The 14,794-nt window shown below is 38.9% G+C and overlaps 1 protein-coding gene across 1 annotated transcript in view; it reads right to left on the reverse strand.

Annotated features, from left to right (window-relative positions):
* adam28 (ADAM metallopeptidase domain 28) overlaps positions 1-14,794 on the reverse strand; it is a 59,446-nt gene that overhangs the window by 30,599 nt on the left and 14,053 nt on the right. Inside the window, exons 2-10 of the mRNA XM_034171034.1 lie at positions 14,244-14,338; positions 11,483-11,559; positions 10,075-10,153; positions 9,636-9,712; positions 5,687-5,870; positions 5,495-5,557; positions 3,919-3,990; positions 3,622-3,791; positions 2,718-2,799 (exon numbers count right to left, since the gene is read on the reverse strand). Coding sequence (XP_034026925.1) covers positions 2,718-2,799; positions 3,622-3,791; positions 3,919-3,990; positions 5,495-5,557; positions 5,687-5,870; positions 9,636-9,712; positions 10,075-10,153; positions 11,483-11,559; positions 14,244-14,338 — 899 coding nt within the window. The remainder of the gene's footprint in view (positions 1-2,717; positions 2,800-3,621; positions 3,792-3,918; positions 3,991-5,494; positions 5,558-5,686; positions 5,871-9,635; positions 9,713-10,074; positions 10,154-11,482; positions 11,560-14,243; positions 14,339-14,794) is intronic.

The following is a 14,794-nucleotide window of genomic DNA, read 5'->3' on the forward strand; positions in this document are numbered from 1 at the left end:
GAGCACGTAGTAAGTACATGGTAGAACATTACCACACTGAAGCCGGGGTTTCCACACCTCTGTTTTCCACAACCGCCTGAGCACATTTATACTGATTGTTTTTAGAGTTCGTTCGACACTTCCTCTGTTCACGTGTTGCGTGAGATATATTACAACATTCAAAGAGTTACAAAATCACTGTGAAAAAAAAGAAGCAACAGGTGGTCACAGATAGCATTAAAAATCTGGCAACACAATGTTCTTGAATGACAGAAAAAGAAAAAAATGTGCTTTTTTTGCAGACACACAAAACAATCTTCATTTCAAAGGTCATTTTGTCATGTTGTTATATTGGGTTTATAAAAAAAAAATAACCTGAACTATTTGCAGAATAATGTAGTTAGATTATTGGGACACAGATCCGCAGTAAAGCCATGCACACAAGTATTTGGACAGTGACACAATTTTGTAATTTTGCCTGTGCATCACTGCAATGGAGCTTCAATCAAACAATTAAGATATTTGTCGTGTACAAATTCCAGAGCTGCCAACCGTCCTGCATTGGATGGGACAGTCCTGGTATTCAATCCCCTGTCCCATGTCCCGCATAAGTGTGTGTGGGACACCCATTATTGCTGCAGTTGTGTGTGTCCGGGCACGCCCCAGACCCCCCTAGTTATGCTTTGCACCACTGTGGGTGTCCTGCATTGGTAAACTCAAATGTTAGCAGGTATGAAATTCAGCTTTAATTCAAGGGATTTAACAAAAATATTAAGTTATCTATTTTTACGGGAAATTTCATAGAGACGCCCCAACATGCCCATTGGCTTGTAAATGGCTTTCCCAGATACAAGCGCTGGGTGTGGGAAAACCCAAATGCATCGGGTGGAAACTAGAAATGAGGTTTGCTTTGCACTCTGCACTCCTTGGTACCAAGTAGAAGACAGAGTCTAAAAAGATCAAGAGAAGTATTACAACCCCTGGCAAAAATTATGGAATCACCGGCCTCGGAGGATGTTCATTCAGTTGTTTAATTTTGTAGAAAAAAAGCAGATCACAGACATGACACAAAACTAAAGTAATTTCAAATGGCAACTTTCTGGCTTTAAGAAACACTATAAGAAATCAAGAAAAAAAGATTGTGGCAGTCAGTAACGGTTACTTTTTTAGACCAAGCAGAGGAAAAAAATATGGAATCACTCAATTCTGAGAAATAAATTATGGAATCACCCTGTAAATTTTCATCCCCAAAACTAACACCTGCATCATATCAGATCTGCTCGTTAGTCTGCATCTAAAAAGGAGTGAACACACCTTGGAGAGCTGTTGCACCAAGTGGACTGACATGAATCATGGCTCCAACACGAGAGATGTCAATTGAAACAAAGGAGAGGATTATCAAACTCTTAAAAGAGGGTAAATCATCACGCAATGTTGCAAAAGATGTTGGTTGTTCACAGTCAGCTGTGTCTAAACTCTGGACCAAATACAAACAACATGGCAAGGTTGTTAAAGGCAAACATACTGGTAGACCAAGGAAGACATCAAAGCATCAAGACAGAAAACTTAAAGCAATATGTCTCAAAAATTGAAAAATGTACAACAAAACAAATGAGGAACGAATGGGAGGAAACTGGAGTCAACGTCTGTGACCGAACTGTAAGAAACCGCCTAAAGGAAATGGGATTTACATACAGAAAAGCTAAACGAAAGGCATCATTAACACCTAAACAGAAAAAAACAAGGTTACAACGGGCTAAGGAAAAGCAATCGTGGACTGTGGATGACTGGATGAAAGTCATATTCAGTGATGAATCTCGACTCTGCATTGGGCAAAGTGATGATGCTGGAACTTTTGTTTGGTGCCTTTCCAATGAGATTTATAAAGATGACTGCCTGAAGAGAACATGTAAATTTCCACAGTCATTGATGATATGGGGCTGCATGGCAGGTAAAGGCACTGGGGAGATGGCTGTCATTACATCATCAATAAATGCACAAGTTTATGTTGATATTTTGGACACTTTTCTTATCCCATCAATTGAAAGGATGTTTGGGGATGATGAAATCATTTTTCAAGATGATAATGCATCTTGCCATAGAGCAAAAACTGCAAAAACATTCCTTGCAAAAAGACACATAGGGTCAATGTCATGGCATAGGGTCAATGTCAATGAGCAGATCTGATTTGATGCAGGTGTTAATTTGGGGGATGAAAATTTACAGGGTGATTCCATAATTTTTTCCTCAGAATTGAGTGATTCCATATTTTTTTCCTCTGCTTGGTCTAAAAAAGTAACAGTTACTGACTGCCACAGTCTTTTTTTCTTGATTTCTTATAGTGTTTCTTAAAGCCAGAAAGTTGCCATTTGAAATGCCTTTAGTTTTGTGTCATGTCTGTGATCTGCTTTTTTTCTACAAAATTAAACAACTGAATGAACATCCTCTGAGGCCGGTGATTCCATAATTTTTGCCAGGGGTTGTAGCCACTTGAGTTAGGATCAAAGCTTAAATCAAAGATCAGAGCAATAGAAATCAGGATCAAAGAACAAGTATGAAAGGAACGATCTCCACTAAAATCTAGTCAGCTGTTACTTGAACCAAGATTTACATCTCCACAAGCTTATTGGAAACGTACTAATGTTGTTTTGAGCATTTATCCTGCTGAGTAACTCAATGACTGACAAATATACATACGGCAATAAACACAGAACCTCCTCTGTGAATGAACATCTTACCTGCACAACCCCAACAGAATGATCTGAACATATAGTGCCAACAAAAGCCAGCCCCACAGTAGGTCCTTCAAAGTCAATACCGCTGAAAGACAAAGAAGGAGAGAAAAACATGACATTTGACTCAAGATTATGACTCTATTGTCCATTGGCACAGCTGGGGGTCAGATTTCTCCCTTTATGTTAGATAAATACGGATTCATAAATGATCGATTGTTTCAAAAAGGTTGAAACACTGCATGACACAACAGTTTCAGAATGCAAGTCACAGTTTTAAAATATTAGGCAATACCTTCAAAACGTGTTCCACTGTTTTCAAAACATTAAATTAAATAGTTGCTTCAGAATGTTTCACCATTTTGGAACACTGCTTGAGATGGTTGTTTCAGAATGTGATTCACTGTTTTGAAAAGTGAAACATTTGCTTCAAGATAATAAATCATATTCTGAAGCCAATGTTTCACTTTGTTTCAAGACAGTGAATCACATGCTGAACCAAATGTTTCACTTTGTTTCAGAATGGAATGTAATCCACTGTTTTGAAACATTAAATGAAATAGATGCTTCAGAATTTTCCACCATTTTGGAACACTGCTTAAGATGCTTGTTTCAGAATGTGATTCACTGTCTTGAAAAGTGAAGCATTTGCTTCAAAACAGTGACACATTCAGAAGTAATTGTTTCACTTTGATTCAAGACAGTGAATCACATTCTGAAACAAAGTGAAACATTTGCTTCTGAATGTTTCACTGTTTTGAAACACTGAATGAAACATTTGCTTCAGAATGGGAATAGCGAATATGAACCAACAGGGATAATGAATTTTAATTGTATAGTATTTTCAAGAATCTAATTCAAAGTGCTATTAAATAAGATCGACAATTACAAATATATTCACTTTTCTGACCTTATGAGATGAGCGTTGTCGTGGTTCTTCCTATTGACCAGATCAGAGTTCCTCCAGTTCTTGAAGGCTTCCAGATTGGCTCCAGCTGGGGGGGTGACTGTAATTAAATCCCCGTTTGACCAGATGTCCAGCCCTACCAGAGCAATGAAAGTCCTCAGCGGTTTGTAAACCTGCAACCACGGCAGAGCAAGTCCTCAGAACAGCCATGAGAAAGGACACCAAGCTGTCGGAGTAATTAGTGATGCTTCAGTACTCTACAAAACTCAGATAATCAGATAATCAATATCACTGACTCACCAAGTTGACATAGTTAACAATTTCAAACACCCTCTTCCTCAGTTTGGCCTGATCTCGCTCCATCTTCTCATACTGAAACCACATGTCACCATGTTAGGACACTTCCTGTTCTCAATACGTAGTATGTGATGGTGTTGTTTGACAGACACGGTCAAACATTAGCATTTGGCTTTAGTCTTATGACATATGACTCAGCAGCAGGAGAAGTATGATCATGTCCATCACAGAATACTACCTCCTCAAACACTTCATATGTATCTCTACAACTATTAGAGATACAGATATAGCAGGATTAGGCAAAAACTGTGAAACTGATTTTCTTGAAAATCTGGTGGAAGGCTGGAGCAGAGGCTGGGGACAAAAACATTAACTTTCAATATTTTCAGGAATTTCTCAAGAGGTAATTCACAGATATTTATAAAAGAGTGTTGAAAAATGCCCAATGTTGCTATGTTAAAGACAAAGGTAAAATAAATAAAGAAGTAATGGCTTCACCCCAGCAGTAGCCAATAAACCAGTATTGATCAGTATGTCCAGTATTTATATTGTGTATCTGTATTTATATTCGCAAACTGTTTTTCTTTTTTTCACTTTTGATACTCTGTGTGCTTCTTACCCTGTGTGCTGCTATACAATGCTGCTGCAACCTCAATTTCCCTGAGGGAGTCTTCCCAACGAATCAATAAAGTTCTATTTAACCTATGTTTTCCGTGAAGGCTCTCACTTGTCCGGCTCTAAGCAGCCGTTACACAAAAGGCTATACCAGCAAATCAGAGAGGGTGCCAGTGGACCTCAGCCTGCAGTTCATCTCCACCTTAAAGACACTAACCACACGTTTGAGGGCAAGGAAGTTAAAATCTTAGCCAGAGAGAGGAAATGGTTTGAGAGAGGGGTGAAGGAGGCACTGTATATGAAATAGTTGAAACCCAGCCTTAACCGGGGAGGGGGTCTGAGACACACTTTGTCCCCTGTTTACAATGGGATACTCAGGTCAAAGCAGTTTCAATCTTTTGTTCATGGTAATGAGTCATTCACGTCATCAGGAGAGCCGTCAGGAGAGGCGTCAGTCCCATCGTTAGGACGGACAGCTACCCTGTCATTAGCAGGGTGCTAACTAGAGCACAATAGGTGCTAATTAAAGCAATTGTTTAGTCACTAGCCAATAGCAGTCTGCCTCTCGGTAGGAGAGGTCTGGTTAGGTTTAAAACTCCAGCTTTTGTGGCTTCTGTTTGTTCTTCTCTACAAGGGTCAAGACAGAAGTCAGACTACCAGAGCAAGAATTTTAGCTGAGGAAGCTTCTGCGATTTGAAGCGAAATGTCCTCGCGTCAAGCAACCCAGTCCAGTCGAAGATTCAAGCTTCTCTACTAATCTAACCTCATCTACTCTAATCTAAGTGGAACCACTCCAAAGGTTCATGGTTTCTTTCTTGGCTCATACCCTAAATTTACATCACATCAGTTTTGTAATTTTTGCATAATCCTGTTACCAGACAGAACACCACAACCGTTACTTCCTTGTTGCAGTAATTAACCTGTCAGTTGTCACTGAAATATTCAATGTAGGAATTTTATTTACCTCACGGTTATCAGCAACAAGGTAGAGTTGAATGTATTTCTGTTGCTGGATGATAGACATACCCTAGAAGACATAATAAAATACTTTAATGTCTTATTTTCTATTTATTTCTTTGAACATGGCACATTTGACCTCAGACAGACTTCATTATTTTGAAACCAACATAACAGTGGTGTTTTTATGACGTGTTACCATGGAACGACTGCGGCTGACTGGGGGTTCGAAATCGCTGCTCCAGGTCATGTTGGTGACGCCACACACTGCAGGTGTGCTATGCTCTCCATCTCCGCTATACTTCATCACTGCATGATCTCCCTCGTCGTCAGCAGACAGAGGCTCAATCAGGTACCTCTGTGCTGAAGTTCTGAAATAACCCCTACAAAACACACCAGCCAGTTCAACTGATGGTCCTGAACTGTACCAGATATCACTCCAGCATTCATTCTTTCATAACTGCCAACACTCATAAATGCAACTCAGGACTCTTGGATTCCAATGGATCCCAAGCAAATTGTATTATTTGTCATTTTGTAATTTTACCAAGGTTTTGTTGAACTTTCAGCTAAATACTTGGGTCCTTTTTGTTTTGTTGGTGAGGTTTTTCTTTATCTATTTTTCAATTATACTGTAATTCTCAAATTGAGTTTAAAAGATATTTGAATTGGTTAAAAAAATATTTATTCTCCATACCTCCACCAAAACCTTTAAATCAAATCCCAAATCAAATTCCATACCTGGTTGCAATCTAGTGGAACACCCCAGAACAATAAACCTTTTGCTGTTAGACACAGACTATTATCTGGACCAAAGCCCACCTATGGATGGACAATCATTGGACATGTGGATCATTTCTCTCAGTTGAGTTTGAACAAAACTGAGACAAGAAACTAACTCCCAATGTTAACAAAAATGGGGAAATGACCAAGAGGAAATACATCTTGAATCTGATCATTAATCGAGATTGAAACTGAAACTTGAAGGGTTCTTCTTTGACCAATGCTGCACTTCACCAACAATTTTTGAGAAAATTTGTTCATGAGTTTATCCCTGATAAAACAAACAAACAAACAAATGCAGATAAAATATGACCACCTCCATGCTAATAAACAAAAAGCAATGTTTATGTCATGTAGCAATGGTAACTGGTTCTATAAAACATGGCTGCTTAAATGGATAAAAATAATTAAGAAAAAAAAAACCTTGTTACAGTTAATTGCACTTTTAAAAGACCATGTAAAAGACCAGGTTTTGTGTTTTGTGGAACTGGTTGACCATAACTTACAGTTGTGCTCAAAGGTTTACATACCCTGGCAGACTTATTTATTTATTTATTGCCATTTTTCAGAGAATATGAACAATAACACAAAAACCTTTTTTTTTTTTTTACTTATGGTTAGTGGTTGGGTGAAGCCATCTATTGTCAAACAACAGTGTTTACTCTTTTCAAATCATAATGAGAAGAGAACTACCCAAATGAACCTGATTAAAAGTTTACATACCTCTGTTCTTAATACTGTGTATTACCCCCTTTAACATCACAGACAGCTTGGAGTCTTTGTGGTAGTTGTGGACGAAGCTCTCTGATGGTAAAGCTGCCACTGAATATGTCTTGGACTTCTACATCAAATCAATTCAAATCAATTCAAATCAATTTTATTTATATAGCGCCAAATCACAACAAACAGTTGCCCCAAGGCGCTTTATATTGTAAGGCAAAAGCCATACAATAATCACAGAAAAACCCCAACGGTCAAAATGACCCCCTATGAGCAAGCACGTGGCGACAGTGGGAAGGAAAAACTCCCTTTTAACAGGAAGAAACCTCCAGCAGAACCAGGCTCAGGGAGGGGCAGTCTTCTGCTGGGACTGGTTGGGGCTGAGGGAGAGAACCAAGAAAAAGACATGCTGTGGAAGAGATCAGAGATCAATCACTAATGATTAAATGCAGAGTGGTGCATACAGAGCAAAAAGAGAAAGAAACACTCAGTGCATCATGGGAACCCCCCAGCAGTCTAAGTCTATAGCAGCATAACTAAGGGATGGTTCAGGGTCACCTGATCCAGCCCTAACTATAAGCTTTAGCAAAAAGGAAAGTTTTAAGCCTAATCTTAAAAGTAGAGAGGGTGTCTGTCTCCCTGATCCGAATTGGGAGCTGGTTCCACAGGAGAGGAGTCTGAAAGCTGAAGGCTCTGCCTCCCATTCTACTCTTACAAACCCTAGGAACTCCAAGTAAGCCTGCAGTCTGAGAGCGAAGCGCTCTATTGGGGTGATATGGTACTATGAGGTCCCTAAAATAAGATGGGACCTGATTATGCAAAACCTTATAAGTAAGAAGAAGAATTTTAAATTCTATTCTAGAATTAACAGGAAGCCAATGAAGAGAGGCCAATATGGGTGAAATATGCTCTCTCCTTCTAGTCCCTGTCAGTACTCTAGCTGCAGCATTTTGAATTAACTGAAGGCTTTTCAGGGAACTTTTAGGACAACCTGATAATAATGAATTACAATAGTCTAGCCTAGAGGAAATAAATGCATGAATTAGTTTTTCAGCATCACTCTGAGACAAGACCTTTCTAATTTTAGAGATATTGCGCAAATGTAAAAAAGCAGTCCTACATGTTTGCTTAATATGCGCATTGAAGGACATATCCTGATCAAAAATGACTCCAAGATTTCTCACAGTATTACTAGAGGTCAGGGTAATGCCATCCAAGTACAATAACTTCAGTTTTATCTGAATTTAAAAGCAGGAAATTAGAGGTCATCCATGTCTTTGTGTCTGTAAGACAATCCTGCAGTTTAGCTAATTGGTGTGTGTCCTCTGGCTTCATGGATAGATAAAGCTGGGTATCATCTGCATAACAATGAAAATTTAAGCAATGCTTTCTAATAATAGTGCCTAAGGGAAGCATGTATAAAGTGAATAAAATTGGTCCTAGCACAGAACCTTGTGGAACTCCATAATTAACCTTAGTCTGCGAAGAAGACTCCCCATTTACATGAACAAATTGTAATCTATTAGATAAATATGATTCAAACCACTGCAGCGCAGTGCTTTTAATACCTATGGCATGCTCTAATCTCTGTAATAAAATTTTATGGTCAACAGTATCAAAAGCAGCACTGAGGTCTAACAGAACAAGCACAGAGATGAGTCCACTGTCTGAGGCCATAAGAAGATCATTTGTAACCTTCACTAATGCTGTTTCTGTACTATGATGAATTCTGAAACCTGACTGAAACTCCCACTGACCAATAGCGTTAGAGCTTACTGCCAACAGCTAGCCAATCAGAGCGCAGCATACGAAAGTCAGGAACTAGCTGACAGACGCTGGTTGAAAAAATGGCAACAAAGATGTCAACAACAGCAGAAAATCGTCTGCCAACGAGGTTTGCTGAGTTCACAGAGGAGGAACTGGTGGAAATATTGAACTCCAAGGATGCCAAAAACACTAAGAAGGTAGACAAGCACGCTACTGACGTTTTAGAAGCATTCATATGCTGTTCACAAGAAAATAAATTGATCTAATTTACTTGACTCTTTGTTGTTTGCTTAATTTTGGAGGGGGGTGGAGAACATAACAACTGAAGGATGGCAGGTCGTCGAGCCGCTGCTCCTCCACATCAAAAGGAGTCATTTGAAAGGAGTCAGTTGAGGTGACTCGGGCATCTCTTCCAGATGCCCCCTGGACGCCTCACTGGAGAGGTGTTCCGGGCACGTCCCACTGGGAGGAGGCCCCGGGGAAGACCCAGGACACGCTGGAGGGACTACATCTCTCGGCTGGCTTGGGAATGCCTTGGGGTTCCCCCGGAGGAGCTGGGGGAGGTGTGTGTGGATCGGGAGGTCTGGGCGGCTTTGCTTGAGCTGCTGCCCCCGCGACCCGACTCCGGATAAAGTGGAAGAAAATGGATGGATGGATATATATATATATATATATATATATATATCAACTTAATCAAAATGCTTAATGCACAATTTGCATTCATATCATGTCTTTATGGTAGACTTATCCTCAGTACAGACTGGAAAATGTGCTTCCTCACCATGATAAGTTTGTCCTGGTCTCAGTTATGTCTATATGTTTACATTATGATAAATACATATGATTATTGGAAGCGGTTTGTTTCTCTTTGTGCTGACCTGAGTCCATCACATGTGCTGATGCTGGCGGCTGATCCGACGTCATTCACAATCTTGCCATGATAGTAACAGTGATCCTGGCAGGGACAACATTTGAAATTATTAGATTAACAAAAAAGAAAATATAATCAAGCTTTTATACTTGTTGCCTTCACTAATATGTGATTGATTAGATTCAGTTAAATATTCTGAATTGTAATTATTATTTATGAAGAATGAAATCTTGAAGATCTCTGTGGTCAATCTAGATGGAAATGTATAATATGACCCCTTTAATTCAGCATCAAAGTGAAGGAGATGAACCACTCATATGTGTTTGTGTGAAATGTAAATTTAAGCGGACCAAATTAAAACTTAAACATTTAAACATCATTTGAAAAGCATTTGCGTTATTTGAGTTTTAGACTGTCTCAAACACTGTAGGCTTAGAGTGACTTACAATGTCTGTGGGAGTCGTGGTGACTGGAGCGTCATCTGCTAGATAATGAGTCTCTGTGTAGTCTTTGGTGAGCAACACACTGGTGACAAAAAAAGAGATAAAATCAGTGGAAATCATTATTTTAAATCAAATGCATTTACAACAACAATAGTGATGAAAGCTATCAGAGGGCAGAAGCATACACAGTAGTGAAAAAAGTAAAACAAAAAAATCTAATAAAATTCTGTTGTTTTATGGTGGGAGAGGAGGGAAACAGCTGTGGTTACCGAAATGATTCTGTTAAAACACACACACACACACACACACACACACACACAAAACTCAGCAAATACCTTTACAAAAAAAAAAAAAAAACTTATGTAGCAAGCACAGATCACTGCTTGCACCACTATTCTGTCACATGGTGTAAATGAGTCTGAAATTATTATAAACTGCAGAATCCAGTTGATCCTATTGATATATAGCCTCCTCAATTCTAAACAGACATGATTTTTGTCAGAACTCCTCATATGAACATACTTTGTACAAATGCAGTAAAAATATGTTAATATGACAACATGATACACAATTCATTATATTCTCAAAGTACTTCTTATTATGTGACAGCACAGCGGCTCAAACATAAGCGTCCCTGGCTCTCAAGTGAAATATTCCAGGTTCAAGACTGCCTGAGGCTGGTTCACCTTATATAGTTGCACTGATGTGGCTCCCATGCCAAACCTGCTGTGGCGGCCCAGAGGAAAAGGATTCAGGACATAATAACAACTGTATTTAAATTCTGCAGAAGTAATTAGTTTAAAAAAGGCATGATGATGTTAATTTAGCAGAAAATGCTGTTTACTAGTTTAATTTTGTTTTTTTTTATTACAAAAGAGTTTATATATATATATAGAGAGAGAGAGAGAGAGAGAGGGTGGTCCAAAAACAAAATGCCCTATTTTCTTTTTGATCTAATTTTTTACTCAGATGAGATATTTAGAAAATTCTTTCACCAAACATTAGCAGAGTGATGGGAAATTATGTCCTTCAAATCTGATAGAAATTGAAACATTTTTGGTGGTCTGTCCTTAATAGTTGATAATATGTTCTACCCAGGCTCCTCTTTGACAAATAACTGCAGCAACACGAACGTTGAAATTTTCGATGACTCGTCCAATCATGTCAACATATAAGGGAAATCAGGCACATACCAGCTGACATGATTGGACAAGTCATTGAAAATTTCAACGTTCGTGTTGCTGCACTTATTCACCATGTATAATTTCAGTCTCTTCTGAGGAATAATGCGTCATTCTGCCTCCAAAAGGAAAGCAGAACTTAATGTGGCAATAAAACAAATAACTTCCTTTAAAGTTACAGGAATCATTTTACTCTTAGTTCACATATGAGAATGGTAATAAGAGCTTACTTATTTTTTTCTAGGTGCATTTCGATGTCTTTTCCTCCAACTGTCATAGCATACTTTAATGTCTCTGGCCTCGGGTCCTGTGGAAGAGACAGAGTTCACATACTGATTTTGCCAGTGCACGATAGCATGGTTTTCTTAAATAGGTACACAGTCAGGTCCAGAAACAGTTGGGCATTTTTGTTATGTGACTCTGGCAAAAAAAAAAAAAAGACTGGTGAGGGAAGCCACCAAGACATCCAAACAGTTGGGAGAAATTGCAGAAAGTTCAACTTTTCTCTGTTGCACTACCAGTGAAACGTTCACAGAAAAGTGTCTTGGAGAAAGATGTTAATACAACCCCTGGCAAAAATTATGGAATCACCGGCCTCGGAGGATGTTCATTCAGTTGTTTAATTTTGTAGAAAAAAAAGCAGATCACAGACATGACACAAAACTAAAGTAATTTCAAATGGCAACTTTCTGGCTTTAAGAAACACTATAAGAAATCAAGAAAAAAAGTTACTTTTTTAGACCAAGCAGAGGAAAAAAATATGGAATCACTCAATTCTGAGGAAAAAATTATGGAATCACCCTGTAAATTTTCATCCCCAAAACTAACACCTGCATCATATCAGATCTGCTCGTTAGTCTGCATCTAAAAAGGAGTGAACACACCTTGGAGAGCTGTTGCACCAAGTGGACTGACATGAATCATGGCTCCAACACGAGAGATGTCAATTGAAACAAAGGAGAGGATTATCAAACTCTTAAAAGAGAGTAAATCATCACGCAATGTTGCAAAAGATGTTGGTTGTTCACAGTCAGCTGTGTCTAAACTCTGGACCAAATATAAACAACATGGGAAGGTTGTTAAAGGCAAACATACTGGTAGACCAAGGAAGACATCAAAGCGTCAAGACAGAAAACTTAAAGCAATATGTCTCAAAAATTGAAAAATGTACAACAAAACAAATGAGGAACGAATGGGAGGAAACTGGAGTCAACGTTTGTGACCGAACTGTAAGAAACCGCCTAAAGGAAATGGGATTTACATACAGAAAAGCTAAACGAAAGGCATCATTAACACCCTAAACAGAAGAAACAGGTAAAGGCACTGGGGAGATGGCTGTCATTACATCATCAATAAATGCACAAGTTTATGTTGATATTTTGGACAATTGAAAGGATGTTTGGGGATGATGAAATCATTTTTCAAGATGATAATGCATCTTGCCATAGAGCAAAAACTGCAAAAACATTCCTTGCAAAAAGACACATAGAGTCAATGTCATGGCATAGGGTCAATGTCAATGAGTAGATCTGATTTGATGCAGGTGTTAATTTGGGGGATGAAAATTTACAGGGTGATTCCATAATTTTTTCCTCAGAATTGAGTGATTCCATATTTTTTTCCTCTGCTTGATGTAAAAAGTAACCGTTACTGACTGCCACAATCTTTTTTTCTTGATTTCTTATAGTGTTTCTTAAAGCCAGAAAGTTGCCATTTGAAATGACTTTAGTTTTGTGTCATGTCTGTGATCTGCTTTTTTTCTACAAAATTAAACAACTGAACATCCTCTGAGGCCGGTGATTCCATAATTTTTGCCAGGGGTTGTATAAGAAATCAGATCAAACCTATGGTCAATTCTCCAAAGGGTCATCTTGTAAACTGTAACTGAAATTGAACTTTTTCTAACAAAATCTTTCTTTGTGCCACTCCGCCATTAAGTTGTACCTGGCGATGCAACAGGCAAAAGTTGCTAGATACTTCAGAGTTGTTGGGGTGTCTTGATGGCTTTCCTCACATTGTATTTCTTGCAGGGTTACAATACTGTTTGACTTTCTTCATGGCTATTATAAATGAAGTCTAAGACAAATATTTTATAACTTGGAAATGTTAATCTATCCATCTTCTGACATATCAAAGAACACTGGCTGTAAAAGTGATTATTGAATAAAATAATAATTTTTGCTTGTCCAAATACTTTTGGGTTCTGAAAATGGAGGGACTCTGCATAAAAATGGGTATAATACAGTATGTAAATGATTGATACAATATTTTTGTTCAATACATTGAATTAAAGCTGAACGACTTCACTACAAGTATTTTTAACTGTTTAATGTGAAGTCTGTTGTGGTGGTGTAGACTCAACTGTACTAAATGCACTCAGAGGCAGATCCGGCCAAATGCTGTTTCTGAACCCTCTATTCAGCAACAAGTGACTCAGCTAGATACATTTACTGTACATCAGACATCATAATGTCACAGTATCACATTCAGATTAGATTAGATTAGATAGAACTTTACTGATCCCTTGGGAAGATTCCCTCATGGAAATTGAGGTTCTAGTAGCACTGTATGGCAGCACACAGGGTAAGAAGCACACAGAGTATCAAAAGTGAAAGCAAAAAAGAAAAACAGCTTGCAAATATAAATTTAATAAATACACAATATAAATACCAGACATACTGATCAATACTGGTTTACTGGCTACTACTGTTGCTCTCATTCCCGACCTCTGTCTTCCTGTTACTCCTCCTCCCCCTGATTGTACAATACAAATTCAAATTCAAGAAAACAGGTTATAAAGTTTCGTTTCTCTGTGGTATAATTTGTGCCAAAATGCAGAAAAAAAGGCACCTACAAATTCACACCTTACTGGTTCGCAAATCCACCCCCCACCCCACCCCGGTGCCCAAGCAAAATCTTGGACCTGCCCCTTACACTGGTGTACAATGTCACAACCACTGACAGGTTCTGCAGGCAAAAACAAAGTTGTACCTCCTCTGCGTGTCTTTTTCTTCTGACTGTATGAATCCTGATGGGTCGAACCACCTCGTAGTCCTTCGAGCCATCAAACCCGTCGCCATGACTCACTGCGGAGAGACAGAACACAACATAGTACTGAGCTGAACTTGACCTGGAAATGTTACAAAATGAAAATGAATGTTTGAATGCTGTACTAGTCTGATTTGGTTATACAAAGGCTGGACGTTCACGCGTCTTTGGATAAAACCTAAGGGCCCCTTCACATATAACACGAAAGATGTAGAGAGCGGAAGAAAATCCGCGAACCAAACACAAAATGGGGAGCCATGAAACATTTCACCTGCTGTCGTGAGGGACGCACGGTCGCACAGGCATACACGACACACCGGCACTAACAGTACAAGCAGCTGGAACGTGTTGCACCACATCATGCGTTGTGTGCACTGAGCCGTCATTTGCAGCTGTCAGCGAGTCTCTGGTCAGTGATCAGCTGGGAGGCTACTAGCTGTGCTGTGTGCGCTCAGACGTGGCTGGCTGTACATAAATATCAGCCATATCATATC

Source organism: Thalassophryne amazonica, chromosome 5 (assembly GCF_902500255.1).
Source record: "Thalassophryne amazonica chromosome 5, fThaAma1.1, whole genome shotgun sequence".
Classification (NCBI taxonomy): domain Eukaryota; kingdom Metazoa; phylum Chordata; class Actinopteri; order Batrachoidiformes; family Batrachoididae; genus Thalassophryne; species Thalassophryne amazonica.